The sequence below is a fragment of the Hemitrygon akajei genome, chromosome 11 (assembly GCF_048418815.1).
Source record: "Hemitrygon akajei chromosome 11, sHemAka1.3, whole genome shotgun sequence".
Lineage (NCBI taxonomy): Eukaryota > Metazoa > Chordata > Chondrichthyes > Myliobatiformes > Dasyatidae > Hemitrygon > Hemitrygon akajei.
In genome coordinates this window covers 11,588,118-11,615,882 of record NC_133134.1, presented here as the reverse complement: position 1 = coordinate 11,615,882, position 27,765 = coordinate 11,588,118, and the positions used below count along the sequence as shown (strand labels likewise).

Genomic DNA, 27,765 nt, shown 5'->3' with positions numbered 1-27,765 from the left:
ACGTTATTTTTACTCTCTAAGAAATGCAATCATTTGTAGCTTTCGGGACCTCCCAGCGGTCTTTTTTTCCCTCTCTCTCCCCTACAGCCAATGGACTCGTTTTGAATTGCGGTCACTCAACGTTACAGGTTGGGAGGTGCAGGATTCAAGAGGGGAATCGGTTTCTCTGCGTCGGGAAGTGACTGTTGTCCCTGAACACATTCTTTCCCTCTCCCAGTCTTATCCACCCCCCCCCCCCCCCCCATTCTTCTCAGCTCACCCTAGTGTTCGGATTCAGAAATGCCTGGTTAAACCACGCACAATATATAGTAAAAAAAATAGGATCTTTGCAGGGAAGGAAGTTCGCAGTGGATGGAAGATCCGAGGAGGAGGAGGAAGTTAAGAATATTCCCCTGAAGTGGGGGGAAACAGCTGGATTGCAGGCGACCTGTCCAGAACGAGGTGGTAACGAAGTGGCGAGGATACAGTTGTCGATCTGGCGGCGATGTGAGGCCGGAGAGCTATGCCTTATAGCAATGTTTTCAACCAGGCAATGCAACATGGCGTCTCAGCCCTTAGAAAAGTTGGACTCTTTGGCCCTGTTTCCTTGTGCCTCCTCTCGCTCGCCCTGTGCGCCGAGGTGCTGGACAGGCAGCGGGAGTGTCTGCCCTGTCCGGCGGGCTGCCGCTGCCCTGGCCTCGATCTGTCCTGCACGGTTAACTGCTCCGGCGCCGGACTCCAGCGCGCACCCGGACTGACAGAGCTGCCTCGCAACGCCACTGTACTGTAAGTCGCCCCCATCTCATTCCTCCTCGGCCAACTCTGGGCTAGCTAGCAACTCCCGCCCTCAGTCGGTTCTGATCAAGGATGCCGCTATTGGAGAGGCTCCACTATAGAAACCCATCACAGGCAAACTTCAGAAAAACCTCCTCTGCAGAACAGTTTAGTGAAACCCTCCCAAAAGCAAATTGTTGATTAGTTCCTTTGCCCAGGTAGCGGTTCAACCCTAATGGTAAAGCACCTATGTTTGCAGCCGTGACTGGCCCCCATTACGGGAGTAGCGATTCTGCCTCAGATTTAACCAAGGAATGTGCAGCGTGTGGCTTGGCTGAGACATGCCGGGTTTCCCGCAGTAACTCAGCGACCCCCTTCCCTAACCCCTTTGAAGCGGGAGCGGTTGTTTTCGAGGGAGGGTGACGGGTTTGATGCTGACAGTGTTCTGGGGGGTCGGCTGGGAAGAAAACTCCAGTTATCCCAAAGGAGTTTTTGTGTGTGCGTGTGTCAGTAGCCCGGAGAGCTATGGGCGGAGGGGTGGGGGGTGGTTGGATTTGGTCCAGACACAACCGAGCCGGGGAAAACTGAGAATTGTACTCCGCTATCTAGCATTAACGCCGGAGGAAGCGGGACGAAGTAGACAGATTTCGCTAATCCAAATAAAACTCCCATTTGGATTATACCTGTCTCCACTTTTAAGCGACGTTTTAGGAACTATGGTAAAGTTATCAGTATATAACAGCGCACTCCATTCCTTTTGGGTTAATTATTATCCAATACCGCGGCGTTCCTACGAGTAGGTTAACATTCCACCGTTTTAGGGCTGATTTAATGGTGGTTTCTGAAGTTCCTTTGACTAACGCACAATAGATCTCAGCTGTTCTGATGAGCAACCGAGTCTAATCCTTCAACCTTCTGAAGACTGGCTGACTGACAGGAGGCAAAGAAGGGGGGCTTTTCTGGCTGGCTGTTGTCGTGGTGGTGGTGTTCCGCAGGGGTCGGTATTGGCTCCGCTACTTTTCACGTTATATGTTGATGGAATTGTTGGCTTTGTGGCCAGCTGAGGATGATATAAAGATAGGTAGAGGGGCAGGAGGTGTTGAGGAAGTAGGGAGTCTCCAAAAGGAATTGGAGGTTAGGAGAATGGGAAAAGAAGTGGCAGATGGAATATAGTGTATGGTCATGCACTTGGTAGACAGTATAATGCCATAGGCTATTTTCTAATTTGGGGAGCAAATTCAGAGTTCGTAATAAGGAAGACAAATGCAATGTTAGCAGTCATTTCAGAGGACTGGAATGTAAAAGCAAGGAATAACTGCTGCGGATTTATAAGGCATTGCTCAGACTGCACTAGGAGTACTGGAAGCAGTTTTGGGTACATATCTCAAAGAATGCGCTGGCAGTGGAAGAATAATCCCAGGGTCAGTGTGTGAGGAGTGTTTAATGGCTCTGCACCTGTATTTCTAAAGTTTAGAAGAATCTCATTGAAACTATCAAATATTGAAAGGCCTTGACCAGAGTGGATGTGGAGAGGATGCTTATAATAGTGGGAGAGCCCTGGACCAGAGGGCATAGCCTCAGAATAGATTGACGTCCCTTTAGAGAAGAGATGAGGAGGAACTTCTTCAGCCAGAGGGCAGTGAATGTGTGGAATTCAAAGCCACATAGAGGAATGGAGGCCATCATTTAAAGCAGAAATTGATATGGTTTTGATTGGTAAAGAGTTAGGGTTATGGGGAGAAGTTGTGGGATTGGGGGTGAAAACATCAACCATGATTGAATGGTAGAGCAAAAACACTGGGCGCTCAATAGCCTCATTCTGCTCTGATATCTTGTGGTCTATCTAGGTACAAAATTTTAAATATAGTAGTCGATCACCAGGATTAATGGGAATCACCAAAAATTCCAGCCTGTTTTGTGTACATATGGTGATCTGATTGTATCTCTAAGCATCCCTAAGCCTAACCTTGAGAAGATCCTCACTTAATCTCCATACCTCTATGATCAATCTCCAAGTAATCTGCATCATTATCTCCTCTTGTGGCTTGGTGTCAAGTAACATTTAGTGATTAAGAACATATGATTTAAGACCATAAGATAATCGGAGCAGATTTGGGCCATTTGGCCTGAAGGAGCATGAATCAGGCTGAAACACCTTGAGCCTGCCCTTTCCATTACTGTGACCAGCAGGAAGCCAGGATAGAACGTGGAACTGTACAGCACAATGAAGGCCCTTCAGCCCACAATGCTGTTTGTGTGGCTTCCCCACCCACATCAGCTCCTCGGTGTACACTTAGCAGAAGGACCCTCAATGGTGGTCCTTCCTACAGAGCCTTTGCTTTGGCTGCTCCAAGCAACAGGCCCCTCCCTGTGTATGTGCCAGTCAACAGCATTCCCTTCCAGACATCCCACCTTACTGGGAGGCCAACCAGTTTCCAGCAGATCAAAGGGTGTCTTTCACCAAACTGATGATCATCCAGCAGCACCTGATGTCTGTCCTGGTCTGTGCGACAAAAAATTTGCCAGTCATTTTAAGAAACAGAACTGTACAAGGTTGAATTAACAGCTACCAGTTGCCCGGTTCCAGTTCACAACCTTCATATGCTTAACGTAGAGAGGGTCTGGGAAGTAGGTCACTGTTGACTACAAATGCACCCGCTATCTACATACAAATTGTTGTTTCCTGTATGCCTATTTGCACATGATAATTAATGTTAGATGAGGAAGATGCAAAATTATGAGTACATTGCAGCAAATTATGTAGCATCTTGGTACCATGTCTCCTCATGACCCTAGACTGTAGTGGTCAAAGACAGAGCAGTACCCTTGGCATCAGACGATCAGTTAATGAGAAACAATGGGCAGCCGATTTATCAGAGGATGCCCTGGGTTTCCCTGTGTTAGTGAACTAAACTTTACCAAGCCCAGCGCTTGTACTGCCCACATTCTCGATGCTTATTGTAGCTACCGGGCAGCATGATGGAGTAATACTTTACAGTGCCAGAGCTAGTGATCGAGATTCAGTTCCTGCCGCTGTCTGTAAGAAGTTTGTACCTTCTCCCTGTGACCACATGAGTTTCCTCTGGGTGCTCTGGTTTCCTCCTGCATTCCAAAGACATAGTGGTTATTGTTAGTGAGTTTTGGATATGCTATGTTGGCACCATAATTGTGATGATAAATGCAGGTGCCGCCAACTAATCCTCAAACCAGTTTGGTCGTTGACACAAATGCCGCATCACTCTATGTTTCAGAGATTTGACGTACAGTACTGTGCAAAAGTCTTAGGCACCATTGCTGTCACTGTTCCCTCTAATTTGTAATGGCCAGTCTGTGTGAAAATCTTGTCCTGTGCAATTTTTTGCCCAGTGACAGTATGTGTGCGCACTGAATTTGTAATCAGAAGAAAACCTGAATTTATTTTAAGGGTAATAAGCCATTCTGCTTTAAATGAACTAGCAGTTCTTTTGCACTTCACGCTCTTTGCTTCTTTGGAATTTGACATAGTGAATCAATAATCTTTTTCAATAAAAACAGTTTAAGTAAGTCAGTTCTAAAAGCTGCAGGCAGATGATCGCAAACTCCACGTTGTTAACACTGTCCGCATCAGAAACCAGAAAAGGAAATGTGACTGCGTACAATCGTGAAGTATAATTAACATGCCAACGAGGGAGAGGGTGACAACCTTTTGTGCGCAGTTTAAATTCTTCTGTGCGCTAGTAGCAAAAGATGTGTACTCGTACACATGCGTTCAGCTTAGAGGGAACACTGATCGCTATGTAAATGTGCCTAGGACTTTGCACAGTACAGTACATGTGACAAGTGTAAGTCTACATCTTGTTGCTCCAGCAGACTCCATGTAACCCACACACAATTCTGGAGGAACTCAGCACATCAGGCAGCTTTTATGGAGAGGAATAAACAGTTGACATTTTGTACTTGATGAAAGGTCTGGGCCCAAAATATCAACTGTTTATTCCTCTCCAGAACCTGCTGAGTTCCTCTAAAATTCTGTGCATGTTGCTCTAGACCTCCAGCATCTGCAGAATCTCTTCCGTACTCTCTTTTGCAATAATCAATCATCTGCCTTCTTTCTGTCACTAGTGATCTCTGCTTTGTAGACAGGCCGCTTCCTAACTTTATGAAAAGGAACACTTTAGCAATAAATGGAATGCTTGCTTACCAAAGTTTCTCTAAAGCCTCACATCTCGTGTTTAATTTGCTGAAAGCAGTTTTTGTGTAAAGCTCCTTAATCTTAGTGTGGAGTAAGTCCCTATTACACACTCTAAAGCAGTTTACTGGCAACCAACTGATATTCATGTTTAGTCACTGCAGTAAGAAGCATGGCAGCCACAAATCTATAAGAATTAGGCCTTTCGGCCCATTGAGTCTGCTACACCATTCCATTATGGCTGATTTATTACCCCTCCCAACCCTATTCTCCTGCCAATTTCACATAATATTTCACACCCTTACTATTCAAGAACCTAACAACCTCATGATTTAAATATACCCAATGGCTTCACCTCCACAGCTGTCTGTGACAATTCCACAGATTTGCCACCCTCTGGCTAAAGTAATTCCTCCTCTTCTCTATAGAGGGCTTTGCCCTCCGGTCCTAGATTCTCCCACTATAGGAAACATCTTTTCTATGTCCGCTCTATCTAGGCATTTCAATATTTGATAGTTTTCAATGAGATCACCCCCTCAGTCTTCTAAATGTCAGCAGGTACAGGCAGAGCCATCAAACACTCTGCATATGTTAACCCTTTTCAACGGCCATGGAAGCTTCTGTGAAAAAAGCAAGGGTAGTCCATTTCATTGATACTGTTATAGGGATTAATATTGTCCAGATGGATAGAACATGTCCTTTTCATCTTCAGAAGAGAGCTATTTTTTTTAAAGAATTGCATTTGGAAGGGCCTGCATTTTAGAACACAGAACAGTACAGCACAGGAATTGGCAAGATGTCTGTATTGGCCCTGAAGACAAATTATGTCTGTACATGATCTATATCTCTTCCATTCCCTGCCTGCTCTTGTGCCTGCCTTTGAAACGCACTATCGTATCTTCACGCCCACCCACTCGTCCTTCCAGGCACCCACCACACTCTGTGCAGAAACGCACTTTACCGCTCTCACCTTGAGGCTATTCCCTCTAGTATTTGGCATTTCAGCCCTGGGTAAGACTGACAATCTACCATATTCAGCTCTCATGATTTTCTAAACTTCCAACAGATGACTGACACATGACTAAGTTTTGCACTTTGGCAGGACTGGGACAGTTGGTAGAGCCCCTGAATATTCACAGAAATGATCACTATAAAGAGATTTTTAAAAATTCAGCCTGTTTTTCTTTTGTCCCAGAATTATGCATCATCAATCTGTCCATTTGTTATGTGTCATGTCATATTTAGTGGGGGATTTTGGTCTTGCTGTGATCTTGATTATTCTTGGCAAATTTTTCAACAGAAGTGGTTTACCATTGCCTTCTTCTGGGCAGTGTCTTTACAAGGCGGGTGACCCCAGCCGTTGACACTATTCTTCAGACCAGAATTTGTGATGCACCAGCTGTTCATACAACCTGCTTCCGTGGCTTCACATGTCTCTGATCAGAGGGGCCAAGCAGGAGCTACACCTCATCCAAAGGCGATTTGCAGGCCAGTGGAGGGAAGAAACGTCTTACACCTCCTTTAGTAGAGACGTATATTCCACCCCGCTGCCCAGCATTGGAGATTCTTTTGAGAAACAGAAATCAGGGTAAAAGAGACTCCCTTTCCACACTCCTCACAAAGATTGTACATTCCTCTAAGTGCGTTCACTGTGATAAAGTGGAAACGGTGCAGTCTGTAATACCCCAGCAACAGCAGTGTCAACAAGAGAACCTGCTTTTGGCTCTGCTGAATACTGGTGACTGCAACACACAGGAAAGCCTCTCAAAATGCACTCAGAGTTTAGTGAGCAGTTTTGGCCCCCGGATCTAAGAAAGAATGTGCTGCCATTGGAGCGGGTCCAGAGGAGGCTCACGAGAACGAACCTGGGAATGAAAGGGTTGACGGGTGAGGAGCGTTTGATGATTCTGCGATTGTATTCACTGGAGAAGAATGAGCGGGTTTGCATTGAAACCCGTTGAATATTGAAAGGCCCAGATAAAGTAGATGTGGGGAGGACGTTTCCTGTAGTGGAAGATTCTGTGACCAGAGGGCACAGCCTCAGAATGGGAGGATGTCCCTTTAAAACAGAGATGAGGAGGAATTTTGTCAGCCAGACGTTGGCGTATCTGTGAAATTCATTGGCAGAGACCACTGTGGAGGCCGTCATTGGGTGTATTTAAAGCAGAGGTTGATAGGTTTGTAATTAGGCCATCATAAGTTACCAGGAGAATGGGGTTGAGAGGGGTAATAAATCAGCCATTATGGTATAGCAGAGCTGCTTAGATGGACCAAATGGCATAATTCTGCTCCTATGTCTTATGGTCTCTTTAAAAAATAAAGGTGCCATGGTGTCTTTACCATCCACTGAGAGCCCAAGTTGGTCCTTGGATTGATGGCGACAACTCAGGCAGGGCAGCACCCCTCAGATGCGTCAGCCTAGATTTTTGCATTTGGATGGGGCCTGGACCTACCGCCTCTGATCTGGAATTGCACAGCCTCTTAAACATGAAGGTGCTACAAACAAAAATATCTTTTGAATTTTATGAACTTAGAACCTGAATAAGATTTGGTGTATCCAACATTCCCTCTAATTTTTATTTACAACTGTGAGGACCAACCATAGTTCTGTGCAGGAGATTTTTACACAGTCTGTAAAAAGCACAGCACTTAAAATGTTTTTTTTGGTAATATGTGTGCTATGAATATTTAGAATGGAAACTGATAAATCACGTACTTCTGATTTTATTTATTAATTGAAGGGTATGTAAAATGAAATATAGTACAACAAATGTAAATGTCCAACTCCAACGCTGTGGCATCAAGGGCTGTGTGTGCGGGAGCATTTGAGTTACTGCGCGGCCGTGTGCCCACACTGCTCTGAGGAAACAGTGGATCTCACTGACTTACATGACATGAAGTTTGCTGTTTTGTGACAGCATTGCAGTAAAAAGGTATGGAGTCACCATAAATTACAAAATAAAATAAATAGTGCAAAAAAAAAAGCAACAAGGAGGTAGTGTTCATGGGTTTATGGACCTTTCAGAAATTTGATGGTGGAGAAGTGTCCTTTCCTGAATCAGTGAGTGTGGGTCTTCAGGCTGCTGTACCTCCTCCTTGGTGGTAGCAACGAGAAGAGGGGATGACCCAGATGGCGTGTCCTTCATAATGGATGCCACCTTCTTGCGGTACTGCCTCTTGAAGATGTTCTTGATGGTTACTCTATGCAACATTGACAGAATTCTATGGTGCCTCTCTCAAGTGTTCCTTGTCCAGACACAAATCTAGTTGAAGCCAGACATTTCTTGGTCCTATGGATGACTGGAAGTCTCCCAACCCCCAGCTTTTTGTGGAATGGGATGCATTTTGAAAAAAAAAACCAAGATATTCCCATCCAAAGTAACATACAGAAAATGCAAAGTGCACTGCAGATGCTGGGGTCAAAGCAACGCATACAACACACTGCGGGAACTCAGCAGGTCGGACAGCATCCGTGGAAACGAGCAGTCAAATTTTCGGGCCGAGATGTTCCTGATGAAGGGTCTCGGCCCAAAACGTTGACTGCTCGTTTTCACTGATGCTGTCCAACCTGCTGAGTTCCTCTAACGTGTTGTACGTGATACAGAAAATGCTATAGGAACTCAGCAGGCCAGGCAGCATCAATGGAAAAGAGTACACAGTCAATGTTTCAGGCCGAGACCCTTCTTCAGGACTGGAAAGGAAGAGGGGTCAGACTAAGAAGGTGGGGGGAGGGAGGAAGTACAAGGTGGTAGGTGATAGGTGAAACCGGGAGAGGGGGAGCATGTGAAGTAAAGAGCTGGGAAGTTGATTGGTGAAAGAGATAAAGGGCAGGAGAAGGGGAAATCTGAAAGGAGAGGACAGAATACATAGAAGAAAGGGAAGGGGAAAGAGCACCAGTGGGAGGTGATAGACAGGTAAGGAGATACGGTGAGCGAGGGAAACAGAAATGGGGAATGGTGAAGGAGAGGAGGGGGGAGGGCAGTTAACAGATGCTTGAGAAATCAGTGTTCATGCCGTCAGGTTGGAAGCTACCCGGATGGAATATAAGGTGTTGCTCCTCCAACCTGTGTGTGGTTTCATCATGGCAGTAGATGAGGCCATGGTCTGACATATCAGAACAGGAACAGGAGGTGGAATCGAAAAAAAGGTGAAATATTCCATCTTGAGATTGGCCATCCTCAATTTAGCCACTAGGGGGCAAAGTGAGTACCACTGCTTCAAGATGCTTCTCAAGTGGTGTCCCAATCAATGCCTTTTAAATGACTAACCCATCATATTCTGTGCACATTACCATTCCAGCCGTCTGGAATTTAATTTCATGAAAGGAATACTTATCCATTTACTTCTTTGTATCACCAAGAACCTAAGCCATTTTTCTCTCTGGTGACCAGCCATTTTGATATTCTCAAGTTGGCCTCAGAAAGGTCCTACATCAGTTGCTGTTCTTCCTCAGGCAATGGATAGGCCAGAAGTCAATCCCTCACCACAGTCGAGGGTCTCAGGTCTGGTGAACTATCCCCATTCCAACATACTATCCTTGATTGGCGTATAGGGACCATTTCCTGGGTAGAGCTCTCTCTACTTACCCTGCAAGTGGATAGCCAAGGTCTCCTTGCCATGCACTCAAAGAGACCACGGCATTTTAGAATTATGCTTTTTATGATCTACGCTTGTTCCAAAACACAATACAGCCTCCGGAGTTATCTGTGTGGAGTTTGCCAGTTCTTCTTGTGATCATGGGAGTTTCTTCTGGGTACTCCAGTTCCCCCCCCCCACACCCCAAAGATACTCAGGGCAGTAGGTTAATTGGCTATGTAAGTTGTATGTAGTGTGATGTTATAGAAGTATACAAAACTTAGAGGGTTGGTCTGTGGTCTCCTCTTGGACCAAGATGAAGCCAATCTTAGTGTGAGGGAGAAACACCTTATATTCCATCTGGGTAGCCTCCAACATGATGGCATGAATATCATTGCTTCTTCTGGTTAAAAAAAAACTCTCCCCATCCCCTCTTCTTCTATTCCCCACTCTGGCTTCTCTGCTCTTCTCACCTACCTGTCATCTCCCCTCTGAGTCCTTCCTACTTCTTTCTCCTATGGTCCACTTCCATCTCCTATCAGATTCATTCCTCTCCAGACCTTTATCTTCCCAAGCCACCTGGCTTCACCTATCACCTTCTAGCTATCCTCCTTCCCCTCTCCCCACCTTTTAATTCCGGTGTCTTCCCCCTTCCTTTCCAATCCTGAAGAAGGGTCTCGGCCTGAAACGGTGACTGTTTATTCATTTCCTTAGACGCTCCCTAACCTGCTGACTTCCTCCAGAATTTTGTGTGTATTGCTTTGGGTTTCCAGCATCTGCAGAATTTCTTGTGCTTTGGAGGGGTATATATAAGTAGAATGCTCGCAGGTTTGTCCCCCTCAGGTTGGGTGAGACTAGAACTAGAAGTCAAAAGTTAAGGTTGAAAGGTGAAAAATTTAAGAGGAACTTCACTCGGGGCAGTATGAGTGTGGAACGAGTGGGCAGTATAAGTGGTACATGTGAATTCACATGGATTAGTACATGGATGGGAGGGGTATGGAGGGCTATAGGCCAGGTGCAGGTAGATGGGATTAAGATAGACCAGGCCAACTAGATGGGCTGAAGGGTCTGTTTCTGTACTGTGGTGGTCTATGACTCTATATGTAGGTGAGTGGTGGAATCTATGGGGAATTGATTGGAATGTGGGGAGAATTTAAAAAATATATTTTAGTGACGTGGGGCGAGTGTTTTCAATTATGAGAGACACAGATAAGGTGACAGTGACAGTCTTTTCCCCTGCATAGGGCAGTGTGGGCAGCAGAGGTTTAGTGTGAGAGGGGAAAAATTTAAAAGACACCTGAGGGGCAACTGTTTCATTCAGAGGAATGAGCTACCAGATGAAGTGATTGAGGAAGGTATGATATTAGAACTTAAGAAGCCCTTGAAGGGGTGGGGCTTGGGGGGATGTGGGCTGACCACAGGAGGTTGGGACTAGCTGGGAACACAATGTAGTTGGTGTGGACTGGTTGAGCTGAAGAGTCTGTGCTACCGGAGATGGCGGAGGAAACAGAAATGTCCCTTGTCTAAATGTTTAAGGGACATTTAGACAAGCACAAGAACAAAATGGGAATGGATGGATATAGGCATATGGAACTGGCATCATAGTAAGCACAAATGGCAGAATGGCCTGTTTCTATGCTGTATTGTTATGTACTCAGTAGCCACTTTATTAGGTACATCCATACACCTACTCGTTAATGCTAATATCTAATCAGCAAATCATGTGGCAGCAACTCAACGCATAAAAGCATGCCAACATGGTCAAGAAGTTCAGTTGTTGTTCAGACTGAACATCAGAACTGGGATGAAATGTGATGTAAGTGCATTTGACCGTGGAATGATTGTTGGTGCCAGACGGGGTGGTTTGAGTATCTCAGAAACTGCTGATCTCCTGGGATTTTCACACAAATCGGTCTCTAGAATTTACAGAGAATGCTGCGAGAAACGGAAAAAAATCCGGTGAATGGCATTTCTGTGAGTGAAAACACCTTGTTAATGAGAAAGTTCAGAGGATAATGAGCAGACAGGTTCAAGCTGACAGGAAGGCGATGGTAACTCGAATAACACACGTTACAACAGTGGTGTGCAGACGAGCATCTCTGAATGTACCACATGTCAAACCTTGAAGTGGATGGGCTACAGCAGCAGAAGACCACGGGCATATTCTCAGTGGCCACTTTATTAGCTACAGGTGGTGCCTAATAAAGAGGCTACAGGGTGTATGTTCTATCTTCTAGAGTGGGTAGTAAAGTCTTGCTACTGAGTTGCCCCTACCCTGTGAATGAGTAATAAAAGCTGTTTTGGAGTGCAGTTGCTGTCACATTCTACTTGGATTCTAGACTGTGGTATAGAAGAAGTGGTTTTGTGTTTGCAACTTCTCGAGAATGTGATATGGAATATAATGAAAAACATTTGGAGCGCCCAAAATACCGACGAATATGGAGAGGAAATAGCAGGGACACAGAAGCCAAGAGCTGAGACTGGGCAAGCTAGCAAAGCTCAAAGATATACAGGATTTGATCTTGGAGAATGATGTAATGTCTGCAAATTGGGTAATGAATGTACCTTATGGCATGGCTCAAGCATTCATAAATAGCAGAGAAAAAGGACTGTGCTTGGCCCAGTTAAAACATCATTGTATGGGTTTAACAGGATTGTGTAAGACTATAAAACATTGCAGCAGAATCAGTCCATTCAGCCCATCAGGTCTGCTCCACCTGACTTTTTATCTCTTTCAATCTCATTCTCTTGCTTTCTCCCCATAACCTTTGATGCCCTTACTAATCAAGAATCTACTATGGCCCGTTTTAATCTGTCCAATGCCTTGGCTTCCACAGCCTTCTATGGCAATGAATTCCATAGAATCTCCACCCTCTGGCTAAAGAAATTCCGCTCATCTCTGTTCTAAAGGGACTTCCTTCTAATCTGAGGCTGTGCCTCCTGGTCCTAGACTCCCTCACTATAGGAGAAATTCTCTCCCTGTCCACTATATCAGGCTTTCCAATATTTGATATATTTCAATGAGATTCCCACTCATTCTTCTAAACTCTAGCGAGTGTGTACCCAGAGCCATCAAACGGTCCTCATACATTAACCCTTTCAATCCCAGGATCATTCTCATAAACCTGCTCTGGACCCTCTACGATGCCAGCATATCTCCTCCCTCTTGAACTTAGCTCACTTTCTTCCCAAATGTCCACTAACCACTGGAGATGGACTTCCTCTTTATCAAGGATGTTCTCAGTCAGGAGATATTGGAACAGCTCTTTGCTGGTCCATCGTCCAACTACTTTCACTCGGGACACCTGGTTGGTATGAATGAGTATTAGCCTGGCAAACTATACATGTTAAATAGACAGAAAACAGGGTTCTTTGTTTTAAACTGATGTTTACTTAGCACTCACAACAGAATCCTGGTAACATTTATTTCTTTTAACTTAGTGGATCTCCCAATTCTCCAAACAATACAGTGTGTTACTTTAAAGCAGTGATTCCCAGCCTTTTTTATACCGGGGCCCAATACCATTAAGCAAGGGGTCTGTGGACCCTAGGTTGGGAACGCTTACTTTAAAGGCTCAAGTACCTTGCAATTTGTTGTAAGCTGTCTCTACACCTTAAGCGAAGTTTCCAAAGACTCACTCAGCGTGTCCCAGGAGAAAATGTATGTGATCATAAGGCAAACACAGAAATTCCTTATTGTGAACAGTTTTCGCCCCCACACCTAAGAAAGGATGTACTATCACTGGAGAAGGCCCAGAGGAGGTTTACGAAAATGATCATGAAATGAAAGGGTTAATGTATAAGGAGCGTTTGATGGCTCTGGACCTGTACTCACTGGATTAGAAGAATGTTGGGGGGGAGGGTTACCGTATCTTATTAAATCCGATTAAATATTGAAAGGCTTAGTTAGATTGGATTTGGAGAGGATGTTTCCAACAGTGGAAGAATTTACAAGTACAGGGCATGGTGTCAGAATACAAGGACATCCCTTTAGAACTGAGATGAGGAGGAATTTGTTTAACCAGAGGATGATGAATCTGTGGAGTTCATTGCCAAAGACGACTATGGAGGCCAAGTTATTGGGCATATTTAAATATTACCGTGGGCCCCACAGTAGTGTAGCAGTTAGCGTGACACTGTTGCAGCTCAGGGCGTTCCAAAGTTCAGAGTTCAATTCTAGCGCCATTCTTTAAGGAGTTTCTGTACATCCTCTCTGTGGAATGGGTGTGGGTTTCCCCGAGGGCTTCAGTTTCCTTCCACAGTCCGAATTAAGCTGGGTGGCTTAATTCATCATCGTAAATTGTCCCGTGACTAGGTTGGGGTAAAGTCAGTGTTGTGGGGTTGTTGGAGTGTCGTGGCTCGAAGGGTCAAAAGGGTATGCTCCATGCTGTATTGCTAAATAAGTTAATAAATAAATTATCCAAACTAAAGTAACATGGAAGCAGTGAGATGTTGCCCAGAAAGACCTCCGGAAATACTGAATAATGCACACAAGGAATTCTGCAGATGCTGGAAATCTTAAAGGTTAAAGATTAACTTTATTTGTTACATGTTAATTGAAACATACAGTAAAATGTATATGTAATCCCTTGTGAAATACGTCATTTGTGTCAGCAATGGCCGCAGTCCAAGGATGTGCTGGGGGCAGCCCACAAGCGTCTCCATGCTTCTGGCACCAACATAGCATGCCCCAACTTACTAGTCCTAACCGGTGTGTTTTTGGAATGTAGGAGGAAACCCATGCGGTCATGGAGAGAATGCATAAACTCCTTACAGACAGTGACAAGAATTGAACCCCTGTCATGGTCACTGTAAAGAATTATGCTAGCCCCTGTGCTGTGTATTCCCCTTCATAGATGCTACCTGACCTGCTGAGTCTCTCCGGCATTTTGTGTGTGCCACTCAAGAGAACCAGATGATTGGAAGAGATGGAACAGCTTGCAGTTATTCTCTTTGGAATAAACTGAGGCTGAAGGGTGGTCTGATGGAGGAATCTGAAATTTTAACAAGGTGAGAGAGGTAAATGTTTCCGTGTTGAGATGAAGATCAGATCTAAAGGTAAATCAATTCAGGGGTAAGACAGAGATTGTGGAACTTGCTTCGGGAAAGGACACATGATGTAGAATGGAATATTTGGATAGGAAAGGTTTAGATTTTAAACTAGATGGATATGGGCAAGGTTCCCTCCATTATTTTTTTACAGATGCAGACCAACCGTTGCTCTGAGTAGGAAATCTTTACATGGCGTGAAGACTATGGCCCTTTAAATGTTTTATTTTGCAAAATACGTACTATGAATATTCAGAATGAAAATAGAAAAGTCACATATAATACTAAGGTAGGTGGTGTTGTGGATAATGAAGTAGGTTTTCAAAGTTTGCAGAGAGATTTAGGCCAGTTAGAAGAGTGGGCTGAACGATGCCAGATGGAGTTTAATGCTGATAAATGTGAAGTGCTATGTTTTGGTAGGAATGATCAAAATAGGACATACATGGTAAATGGTAGGGCATTGAAGAATGCAGTAGAACAGAGTGATCTAGGAATAATGGTGCATAGTTCCCTGAAGGTGGAATCTCATGTGGATAGGGTGATGAAGAAAGCTTTTGGTATGCTGGCCCTTATAAATCAGAGCATTGAGTATAGGAGTTGGGATGTAATGTTAAAATTGTACAAGGCATTGGTAAGGCCGAATTTGGAGTATTGTGTACAGTTCTGGTCACCGAATTATAGGAAAGATGTCAACAAAATAGAGAGAGTACAGAGGAGATTTACTAGAATGTTACCTGGGTTTCAGCACCTAAGTTACAGGGAAAGATTGAATAAGTTAGGTCTTTATTCTTTGGAGCATAGAAGATTGAGGGGGGACTTGCTAGAGGTATTTAAAATTATGAGGAGGATAGATAGAGCTGACGTGGATAGACTTTTCCCATTGAGAGTAGGGGAGATTCAAACAAGAGGACATGAGTTGAGAGTTAGGGGGCAAAAGTTTAAGGGTAACACGAAGGGGAATTTCTTTACTCAGAGAGTGGTAGCTGTGTGGAACGAGCTTCCAGTAGAAGTGGTAGAGGCAGGTTCAGTATTGTCATTTAAAGTAAAATTGGATAGGTATATGGACAGGAAAGGAATGGAGGGTTATGGGCTGTGTGCGGGTTGGTGGGACTAGGTGAGAGTAAGCGTTTGGCATGGACTAGAAGGGCCGAGATTGCCTGTTTCCGTGCTGTAGTTGTTATACGGTTATACATACTTTTGATTTTATTTAGTAAATGAATGTATCATGTAATACAGTACAACAATCACATTTTGTAAACTTTTTCTCATCCGTCTTTATTCCAGCTGCATGGCAACAAAGGCCATGTGTGCAGTAGCATTTCGGTTACCGTGCGGCCATGCACCCGCTCAGCTTACAGGGAACACTGGATACAGGTCAAGGACAGGTAGATGGGTATTGCAGTCAGAATGGATGAGCTGGGCTGAAGGGCTAATTTTCATGCTGTATAAGGCTAAGAATATTATAGAAAAATGTATGGGGGTGTGTAAAAGTCATGGAACCAATGAGGCTTCCTCACTCCCAGTAAGCACTAAGAACCTGTACATAGGTGTCTCTATTATATGTTTCAGGTGACTCCACTCACACCCCCTCAAAGGCAGACTAGTGGGGTAGAATGGTAGCGTTCAGTGTCCAGTGATCAGGGTTCAATTCCACCACTGATCGTGAGGAGTTTTTATGTTCTCCCCTGTGACTCTGTGGGTTTCCTCCGGGTGCTCTGGTTTCCTCCCACATTCCACAACTCAGGGTTAGTAAGTTGTGGGGATGCCATGTCGGTACCGGAAGGCCTCAGCACTTGCTTGGACTGTGTTGGTTGTTGACCCAAAGACACATCTCACTGTATGTTTCCATGTACCTGTGAGAGGTAATGCTAATCTTTAAATTAAAAAAAAAACCATGTGCATATGTCAGGCATGAAGAGGCTTGGGAGAGAGTTCGGGTGGACCTCACACGCCAGCTGTTCAGAAAGGGCTGGAATCAGTGCGGCTGCGAAATGTGGCCGAATCCAATTCCGATGTTTGAGCTAAGGTTTGGGATTGGCCCACCAAGCCGCGTAATTCCACCTTTGGTAGGGTGCTGTGGTACTGCTAACCTAGCTTGGCTTCCAAGGACTTAAGTGACACCAGCTGTGTTTGAGAGCTGGGAGCTGAGTCAGCGCGAGTCACGGCCAAGGCCTGAGATCATCCTGATCCGGAGACGGAGGCTATATTTGGAGTCGGGCAAAATTCGAGACTCTGCTGCTGTAATCGTTCTTCCTTGATGGGCAATATTAACGTGCAACAAAATTAGTTTTGCAGAAAGTCTGAGAAAAGGAAAATAGCAGTTAGTGTGATGTTATTACAGCTTGTGGCGTTTCAGAGTTGGGAGTTCAATCCCAGTGCTGTCTGTAAGGAGTTTGTAAGTCTTTCCTGTGAGTGCGTGGGTTTCCTCCAGGTGCTATGGTTTCCTCCCACCGTCCAAAGACTGTGTTAGTAGGCTTGTAGGTTAACTGGTCACTGTAAATTGGCCTGTGATTAGGCTAGTGGGTTGCTGTACAGTGTGGCTCATTGGACCAAAAGGACCTGTTGCTATATCTCTAAATAAAATAAAATGAACCCCTGAAAGCTGACCCGTTTATCCTCTTCACACGTGATAAGGTCCTTTGCAGTTGTAAAATCACAATAGACATGTAAATACACAGGATTCTGCAGATGCTGGAAACCATAGCAACGCACAGGAAAGCTGGGGAAACAAACTCCTACTCCTCAGTCTATACAGCTAGGTGTTAGATTTCCTAATCACCAGACCTCCGATGGTTAGGACGCACAATCACTTCTCCCTCCCCATCATCTTCAATATGGCTACCCCCGAGGGCTGTGTGCTGACCCCGTTGCTGTACTCTCTGTTCGCACATGCCTGCCAAACACCGGAGCAATCTCATTGTCAAGTTCGCCGACGACAGCAGTGGGGCTCGTCACCAACAGCGATGAGACAGCCTACAGAGAAAAGATGGAAGAGCTCAAGGCCAGGTACCAGGCAAATAACCTCTTCCTCAATGCCAACAAGAGAAAGGAGATGGTTATTGACTTTAAGAGAATTCATGGCACTCGCACCGGTCTTCACCTCAGCGGCACAGCAGTTCCTGACTCCTGGGAGTGGACGTCTCATCCTGCGCTATCAAGAAAGCTCAACAAGGCCTCTACTTTATGACTTTGTACACATCAGTACGCACGACCTCCTACAGACGTGCAGAAGGGAGCATCCCCAACATGGTGTACTATGACTTCAATGACTGCAATGCAGATGGCAGGAAGGCTCCTCAAAGAGTGGTCAAAACTGCCCAACGCATCACCGGCACCCACTTACCCACCATCAAGGACATATATACAGAAAGGTGACGGGAAAATGTCAGCAGTGTCATGAAGGATCCCACCCACCCTGCTCATGGACTGTTCGTCCCACTCCCATCAGGGAGCAGGCTACGTAGTATCCACTCCAGGACTACCAGACCCTAAAACAGTTATTTTCTCCAAGCAGTAAGGCTGATCAACAACTCCACAATTAACCCATTCCACCACCAATATACTTTATCATTTCCTGTCAGAGTCTCATATTGTACAAACACTTCTGTACCTAGTGTCACTTTATGGTGTGTATATATACAATCAATCTATGTATAATAGCTAATCTTACTGCTTAATGTTTTTATCTGTGCAAAGGAGAATGAGCCCTTACATTTATTATGTGTTCTTTATTTTAATGCGTTTTTTGCGTGGAATCGGAGTAACAATTCTTTCGTTTTCCTTTACACCTGTGCACTGCAAATGACATTAAACAATCTTGAACTTGAAAGTGTTGGAAGAACTCAGCAGGTCAGGCAGCATCTATGGAGGGTGATAAGCGGTTGACGTTTTGGGCTGAGGCCGGAGTGTGTTCACATTATATGTGACTATAGAAGTGCGTTCCTTTTGATAACACCAGCAAGTCTAGGTGGGGGAAAGAAAAGCAACGCAAGTCTGACATAAATCTTCCTGCATTAAAACTGATCAAAAAGTCAAGAGAATATAAATCCAGAAGTGAAACTAGTTCCTCTGAGGAAAGACTCACCTGACTGGGCAAATTATTTAATACGGGGCAATTGGTCAATGTGAATTGTCCTGTCATTAGGCTAGTGTGAAATAGGTGGGTTGCTGGGCATGCAGCTCGTTGGGCTGGAATGGCCTGTTCTGCGCTGTTGTCTCTGAATAAATAAATGTCATCAGGAAATGATAAGGTATTGGTGGTGGGGTGGGGTTAGTGGGTGGAGGTGTTGATCAGCCTTACTGCATGGAGAAAGTATTTGTTTTAGGGTCTGGAGGTCCTGGCATGGATGCTACGTAGCCTCCCTCCTCCCTGATGGGACAAACAGTCCATAAGCAAGGTGGGTGGGATCCTTCATGATACTGCTGGCTTTTTTCCGGCACCTTTCTATATGTAAGTCCTTGATGACAGATAGGCTGATGCCAGTGATGTGTTGGGAAGTTTTGACTACCTGTTGTAGAGCCCTCCTGTCTGTTATAATGCAGTTTCCGTACCGGGCAGTGATACAGCATATGAGGATGCTCTCGATGGTGCATTTGCAGAAGGTTGTGAGTATTGATGTGCATAATTAGAAAGCAGAGGCATTGGTGAGCTTACTTGATTGTGTAGGATGTGTTCCGGGACCAAGAGAAGTTGTGTGAGACGTGTACTCGCAGGAATTTGAAACTGCTGTGCTGCTGATATAAAGAGCTCGATCAGCAGCGAATTTGACAACGTGGTTGCTTGGATGTTTGGCCATGCAATCGTGTGTGAGCAGAGCGCACAGCAGTGGGCTTAGAACACGTTCCTGGGGGGCTGGGGTCACCCATGTTGACGAAGATGGAGAGGGAGGATCTCAGAGGACTATTCCTTAGGAAATCAAACACTCATTTGCACAGTGGTGTGTTTAGCGTGAGGAGTAGGAGCTTGTCCACCACGCTTTAGTGTGTGTTGCTCAGATTTCCAGCATTAGCAAAATCACTTGTGTTTACATTTCTGTTGTGCTTTTTAAGACCACAAGCCAGTTCCAGCCAATTAAATATTGTGAACAAAATTAGCACCTGTGAAGAGAATGAATGAGTCAGCCTTCCAAGGTTCCTTAGCGATACAGCATTGAACAGGTCCTTCTGGCCCAACGAGCCGTGCTCTCCATTAACGCACTAATCACAAGACAATTTACAATGACCAGTTGATGCAGAAACCGGCATGCCTTTGGACTGTAGGAGGAATCCGAAGCGCTTGGAGGTTTATATTGCCATTAGATTTCAGAACAGTCCGTGAACACACAAGTACCACCTGGTTATTCCCTTCTTCTTGCATTCATTTGACACGAGCAGCATTTATTGCTCATCCTCGTTGTCCTGGGGAAGTGAGGGTGAATCATCACTGTGAACTGGTGCAGTTCTGCTGAAGATCGGGCGAGACTGATCAACCACCAATTTCTACAGATGTACTGTGGAGAGCATTCTAACTAGCTGCATCACCATCTGGTATGAGGGGGGTGTGGCTGTGGGCTACTGCACAGGGCTGAAGTAAGCTGCAGAGAGTTGTAAACTTAGTCAGCTCCATCATGGGCACTAGCCTCCATAGTAACCAGGACATCTCCAAGGAGCGTTGTCTCAAAAAAGGGGGCATCCATCACCTGGGACATGCCCTCTTCTCATTGTTACCATCAGGATGGAGGTACAGAGGCCTGGGGGCACACGCTCAACGATTCAGGAACAGTTTCTTCCCCTCTGCCATCCGATTCCGAAATGGACATTGAACCCGTGAACACTACCTCACAAATTCTTTATTTCTATTTTTGCACTACTTATTTAATTTAACCATTTAATATATATATATATATATATATATTTATACTTACTGTAATTCACAGATTTTTTTCTTTTCTATTATGAATTGCATTGTACCGCTGCCGCAAAGTTGACAAATTACACGACACGTGGGGGTGATATTAAACCGGATTCTGATTTCTCCATATCAGAATCGTGTGCATGTTGGAGGCTCCACCTCCTTACTCTCTCCTGATCAGTAATGACCCAAAATAAATAGATTTCTCTACCTAGGTCCACCAGGTTTCTGACCAATTAGAACCCAAAGAGGTAGGAGTAGGAGTAAGCCAGTTGGTCCCCTACAAACCTACCTCAATATTCATTTTGACAATCTCTCCTAGATGCCTCGTGAGTTTGTTTACTTAAGTGCTCAATTCACTCGATCTCCTGTCAGTGTACTCCAGCAATTCACCAGGCTCTGCATGAAGTTCTTACATTCCTCAGGGTTGAGCGACCACCCCTAGTCATGTAACTGTGCCCCTTCTGCTCGAAGTGGCAACTTTACAACCCTAATCAAGTTGAGAAGGTGAATTCACACAACCGTGCACTCAGAGGCCACTTTACTAGGTACACCTGTACTCCTGCCGTTAATGCAAATATCTAATTATCCAATCATGTGGCAGCAATTCAAAGCATAAAAGCATGTAGACATGGTCATGAGGTTCAGACCAAATTTCAGAATGGGGAGGAAATGTGATCTAAGTGACTTTGTCCATGGAATGATTGTTGGTGTCAGATGGGGTGGTTTGAGTATCTCAGAAACTTCTGATCTCCTGGGATTTTCACACACAACAATCTCTAGAGTTTACAGAGAATGGTGCAAAAAACAAAAACAAAAATCCAGTGAGTGTCAGTTCTATGGGTGAAAATACTTGTTATTGATAGAGGTCAGAGGAGAATGGCCAGACAGGTTCAAGCTGACAGGAAGGCGACAATAACTCAAATAGCCATGTGTTACAACAGTGGTGTGCAGAAGAGCATATCTGAATGTACAGCACATCGAAACTTGAAGTGGACGGGCTACAGCAGCAGAAAACCACAAGCATATACTCTGTGGCTACTTTATTAGGTACAGAAGGCACCTAATAAAGTGGCCACTGAGCGTATTTTGTAAATTATCCTTTGGACAAGCATTGAGTAGTTTTTATTTCCTTCCCATTTCCAATAATCTGAATGATGTTTGAGATAACTTTATCTTTTATTGATCCCTCATGTATTCCTGTTCTTCCAGCTACTCTCCTGGCCCAAACGTTGTCATTTCTACTGCCCCTGATCTTTTTCCCAGCTTCCCGTCATTATCCCTGATCAGATTCCCAGGACCAGTCCTTAAAGGGGCAGTGGAGAGTTAGCCTTTTTTTTCAATCGGGTCTCCCTTAAAGGGATGAGATGTTGTCAGAGAACGTGCCAAGTGCAGATTGACTGTCCAAAGCTATATAAAAAAAGACAGTTTACAAAAAAATGTTTATCAACTTCATGTTGGGGATTTTTTCCAGTGCAGATTTATTTCCTTTTGGAATATTGCTTGTTGTCAATGTAAATAAACCTGATGGGTTGTTAAATTTTCCCTCATGAAGGGAAGAAGCTTGGGAAGGTGGGGGGTAAAGTTTCAGAATAAGACAGAAAGGAGGCAGAATTTCTTTTCTTTAGAGGATTTGAATGTACTCAAGGCCATGATGGATTTTTCGGCTTTAGGCATGTCAAGGGCTTGGGGGAAACAGGCGGAGAAAAGGAAGACCATAAGACAGAGGAGCAGAATTATGCCATTTAGCACATTGAGTACGTTCTGCATTCCATCATGGCTGATTTATTATCATTATTTTCCCTCTCAACCCCATTTCCCTGCCTCCTCCCTGTAACCTTTCACCCCAGGAACCTATCAACTTCTGCTTTAAATGTACAGAATGACTCTGCCTCCACAGCCGTCTGTGGCACTGAATTCTATAGATCTGCCACCCTCTAGCTAGAGAAATTCCTCCTCATCTCTGTTCTAAATGGACATCCCTCTATTCTGAGGCTGCACCCTCTGGTCCTCGACTCCCCCACCATGGGAAACATTCTCTCCACATTCACTCTTTCTAGGCCATTCAGTATTCCATGGGTTTCAGTGAGATTTGCCTACCCCCATTATTCTAAACTCCAGTGATACTGGTCCAGAGCCACCAAGCGTTCCCCATACATTAACCCTTTCATTCCCAGGGTCATTCTTGTGAATCTCCTCAGGACCTAAGTCTAGGTCAGCCATGCCCTTACTGAATGGTAGACCAAGGTTGAGATGCTGCATGGTGTCGTGCTCTTAAACCTAAGGGTTGTTAAACCTTCGACTGCTTATCCCCTTCCATAGATGCAGCCTGACTTGCTGTGTTACCCCAGGATTTTGTGTGTGGAGCTCAAGGTTTAGTTTGTGTGCATTCCTGATGGTGAGGTAGAAGGAAAAAATTGAATGTAAATTCCAGGAAATGTTGTGCTATTAGACTCCATCATATCACAGAAATAAAGCAAAAAAGCTGCTTGTAAACTTAGTGAAGCAAGCAGCATCTGGGAAGAGAGAGAGAGAGAGAGAAATAACATTTAGGTTTAAAAGCCTTTCCTGAGATCCAAATTCATATTAGTTTCTTCATCACATGTAAAGTACCACAAGATATAGGAGTAGAATTAGTCCATTTAGCCCATCGAGTGTGCTCTGCCATTTCATCAAGGCTGATTTGTATTCCTCTCAGCCTCAATCTCCTGCTTTCTCCCCCTATCCCTTCATGCCCTGGCCAATCAAGAATTTATCAACCTCTGCCTTAAATATACACAAAGATTTGACTTCCATAGCTGCCTGTGGCAAATATTTCTACAGATTCACCACTCCCTGGCTAAAGAAATTCCTCCTCATCTCTGTCCTAAAAGGATGCCCTCTGTTCTGAGGCTGTGTCCTCTGGTCTTAGACTCTCCCACCACAGGAAATATCCTCTCCACATCCACTCTATCAAAGCCTTTCACCATTGAACAGGTTTCAAAGAGGTCACCCCTCTTTCTCCTGAATTCCAGTGAATACACACCCATTTGGCAAATACAGTACTGTGCAAATGTCTTAAGCATCTTAGCAATGAATATGTGCCTAAGACCTTTGCACAGTACTGTGCATCAAAATTTACAGTGAAATGTGCTGTTTGTGTTAACAACCATCACAGCCTAAGGATGTACACAAAATACTGGAGGAATTCAGCAGGTGAGGCAGCATCTATGGTGAGAAATAAGCAGTCAACACGACAGGCTGAGATCATTCAATTGGCCTGAAATGTCGACTGTGTATCCCTTTCTATAAATGCTGCCTGACCTGCTGAGTTCCCTCAACATTTTGGGGTTGTTACTCTGGAGTTCCATCATCTGCAAAATCTGTTGTGTTTATAACCTGGGGGCAGCCGACAAGTGTCACCGCATGTTGCATGTCCACCATGTTCGCAGGACATCACAAGCACAGACAACAACAGGACAACAACAACAAAACAGTAACAGCAGAACAAGCCCCGGTCCTCCCTCACGTGCTCGTGCACGCAGACAGTCCTCTAACCCTTGGACAGGCCTGCAATACTTCAACGTAAATGCAGAGAAAGAAGCTTGAAGAATATAGATGATTGTGCGGTCAGTAGCTTCCTTTTGACTCGTCTCCCTTTCCCTCTCACTCGCTGTTGCTGGAGGCTTGCGTCTTACACAAAGTTTGATTGGCACAATTTGTGGATTGGACTTGTTTTTAGAGGACTCTGTTGTACAAGTTTCTGACCACTGGTTACCCTTTTTTTATTATTGCTATTTTGTGTGATTTCAGGCAGACTGGCTCTGCGGCCTGCAGTCAATTAACGACACAGTGCTAAACTGAAGTAAACTGAATATTCCTAGACTTTTCCAAGGACTTTGCAGTTTGATGTTTGATATTCTGTGTGTTATTTGCTCATTTTTTTTTTACCATTTGCGCAATTTGCTCTTTTTCTTTTGCACTTTGGCCATCTGATGTTTTCTTTGAACGGGTTCCATGGTGTTTTTGTTTTGTGCCTGTCTGTGGGGAAAAATAATCTCAGGGTTGTATACTGCATACATACTTTGATAATAATTGTATTTTGAATCTTTGAAACTGACCCCTTTTCACCTTCTGAGAGTTCCTTCCTGAAAACTGGTTTAAATTCATAACTTTTCCTAGTTGTACCAAGGGTTTCTCCCTCCACAGTTACTGCCTGACCAGCATTTATTTTGGACTTCCATCCGCTGAGGTATTTGAGTTCATAATACAAAGGATGTTATCGGCTTCCAGGAGCCATAATTCCAGTGCTTGCAAAAGGATGCGAAGTTGGAGAACCTCCCAATGAGTTTATTTTATTTTATGAATTTATTTATTTAGAGACACAGTGCAGGACGAGCCCTTCTGACCCAATGAGCTACAACACCCAGCAACCCTCTTATTTAACCCTAGCCTAATCAGAAGACGTTCGAGCAGATGGGGCTCATCAGCTATGGTTGGCAGCTCATCTAGGAAAACTCATCTAGGAAAACTCTGGTCTCCGACCTCTGCTGCCTTGCAGCTATCTATACCCCACTCAAGGGGAAGGCTTTGGAAGTCAACCCCAAGGGAAAATCTGGAGCTTGAGTTCCTAAGGCAATCCTACATTGAGTTCAACGCTGACTGACAACTCCTGTGATGCCACTGATGCCTAACTATATCAGACTTTGCCATTCTTTTGGAGGTATCAGCTGTGTGGAGAGGGGAGTCTGCTGCCAGGGGCAACAGCATGCTCTCCATATCGTACTGAGGCCACAAACCAGGCACGCCCAGGATCCTCTTCAGTTTGCGTATAAGGAGAAGGTGGGAGTGGAGGATGCTATCACGTATTTGCTGCACAAATCACTCTCTCACCTAGATGGGGTCAGTTGTGCTGTGAGGATTACATTCCTTGACTTCTCTAGTGCCTTTAACACCATCCAGCCCAAGATCTTAAGGCACAAACTAACGGAGATGGGAGTAGACTCTCACATGGTGGATTGGATAGTGGACTACTTGACAGATAGACCTCAGTATGTGCGGTTGGGAGACTGTAGGTCTGACACGGTGGTCAGCAGCACAGGAGCGCCGCAGGGAACCGTACTCTCTCCGGTCCTGTTCACCCTGTACACATCAGACTTCCAATATAACTCGGAGTCCTGCCATGTACAGAAGTTTGCTGATGACACGGCCATAGTGGGGTGTGTCAGGAATGGACAGGAGGAGGAGTATAGGAAACTGATACAGGACTTTGTGATATGGTGCAACTCAAACTACCTGCGCCTCAATATCACCAAGACCAAGGAGATGGTGGTGGACTTTAGGAGATCTAGGCCTCATATGGAGCCAGTGATCATTAATGGAGAATGTGTGGAGCAGGTTAAGACCTACAAGTATCTGGGAGTACAGTTAGACGAGAAGCTAGACTGGACTGCCAACACAGATGCCTTGTGCAGGAAGGCACAGAGTCGACTGTACTTCCTTAGAAGGTTGGCGTCATTCAATGTCTGTAGTGAGATGCTGAAGATGTTCTATAGGTCAGTTGTGGAGAGCGCCCTCTTCTTTGTGGTGGCGTGTTGGGGAGGAAGCATTAAGAAGAGGGACGCCTCAAGTCTTAATAAGCTGGTAAGGAAGGCGGGCTCTGTCGTGGGCAAAGTACTGGAGAGTTTAACATCGGTAGCTGAGCGAAGGGCGCTGAGTAGGCTACGGTCAATTATGGAAAACTCTGAACATCCTCTACATAGCACCATCCAGAGACAGAGAAGCAGTTTCAGCGACAGGTTACTATCGCTGCAATGCTCCTCAGACAGGATGAAGAGGTCAATACTTCCCAATGCCATTAGGCTTTACAATTCAACCGCCAGGACTTAAGAACTTTTTAAAAGCTATTATTAATGCTTTTTGAGATAGTGATTTAGATGCATATCATATTTTTTACTGAGTTAAGTATTGTATGTAATTAGTTTTGCTACAACAAGTGTATGGGACATTGGAAAAAAGTTGAATTTCCCCATGGGGACGAATAAAGTATCTATCTATCTATCTATCTACTGCCCTGGCTTGTCTTTCGACTTTGAAACAAGCAGCTAAGAGGCAACATCCATTGTCGACCCTACCTTAGTAATCACGGGACAGTTTACAAAGACGAATTAACCTACTAACTGGTACATCTTTGGAATGTGGGAGGAAAGATTCAAGATTCAAAGTGCATCTATTATCAAGGAATGTGTAAATTATACAACCTTGAGACTTGTTTGCTTACAGGCAGTTGCAAAACAAGGAACCTGAAAGAACCCCATTTTAAAAAAAGATCGAACTCCCAGTGCCCACAGAGGAGAAAGAGAGAAAAATCACAAAACAAATCATGCAAGCAATAGAAGTGAGCAACAACAACAGCATTCTGAACCAAACTTGAGTCCTTTCATCCAAATCCCCAGAGCAGCTCAGATCAGGTCCGAAGCCTAAGCATTCAGTTCATCATATCAGCAGGGAAAATCGCCACATAGTTCGCAGGCACGAAGAACAGCAGCCAGGGACAATCTCACAGCCTTTAGCATCGCGAAGAGAGGAGCCCTCAGACTATCTGGGCCGGCTTTTTAATTGTCTGAACTTCACACTAGGAACCGGGCCCCACTGTGGCAAATCACTCGGGGCCTAGTTTTCCCTGCTGGAGAAGCCATTCTCAACTTCTCCAAATCAGCTCAGCATTAAGAGCAATCTAACCTCACCCGACTGTCGACACTGCGCTTTTCCAGTCTACATGGACCGGCATCTAGATTGCCCAAACAGCGTTTCGTACCTCGCATGAGGACTTGAGCCTCACCACAGCAAATCGCTCCGGGCCTAGAACACACTGCCCTGCGATTCGCTTCGGACCTGGATCTCACTGCTGAAGAAGTCATTCCCAACCTCACCAAATCACCTCGGCACATAGAGCGATCCACCCTCGCGTCTGGGTAAGTTGGACAGGCATCGGAACTCCTCCACCCCGTCTTCTCCCCTCTGAATCGTACACTGGAGCACCCGGAGGAGACCATGCGCACCAGGGAAGAACGTACAAACTTTCTTGCAGAGGACACCGGAATTGAACACCAAACTCCAACTCCTTGAGCTGTAGTAGCTTTGCACTAGCCACTACACTAATGTGGTGCCCCATTGTATTTTTCTAACAGTGGAAAAAAAAACACCAGTTTATGAGAATGTACAGAAGTGAGACAACAGACTTAATTTCTATAGCTGGCAGATGTTCAATTGAGGCAGACAACTTTCTCCCTCTCTCAGTAGGAGCTATGCTTTCCGCCTCTACCGTAGCCTGTTAAGGTTTGATATTTAT

The 27,765-nt window shown here is 44.8% G+C and overlaps 1 protein-coding gene across 1 annotated transcript in view; it reads left to right on the top strand.

Annotated features, from left to right (window-relative positions):
- Nucleotides 1-314: 314 nt before the first annotated feature.
- pkd1a (polycystic kidney disease 1a) overlaps nucleotides 315-27,765 on the top strand; it is a 262,592-nt gene continuing 235,141 nt past the window's right edge. Inside the window, exon 1 of the mRNA XM_073060211.1 lies at nucleotides 315-765. Within this exon, the coding sequence (XP_072916312.1) occupies nucleotides 503-765 (263 nt within the window). The 5' untranslated portion in view covers nucleotides 315-502. The remainder of the gene's footprint in view (nucleotides 766-27,765) is intronic.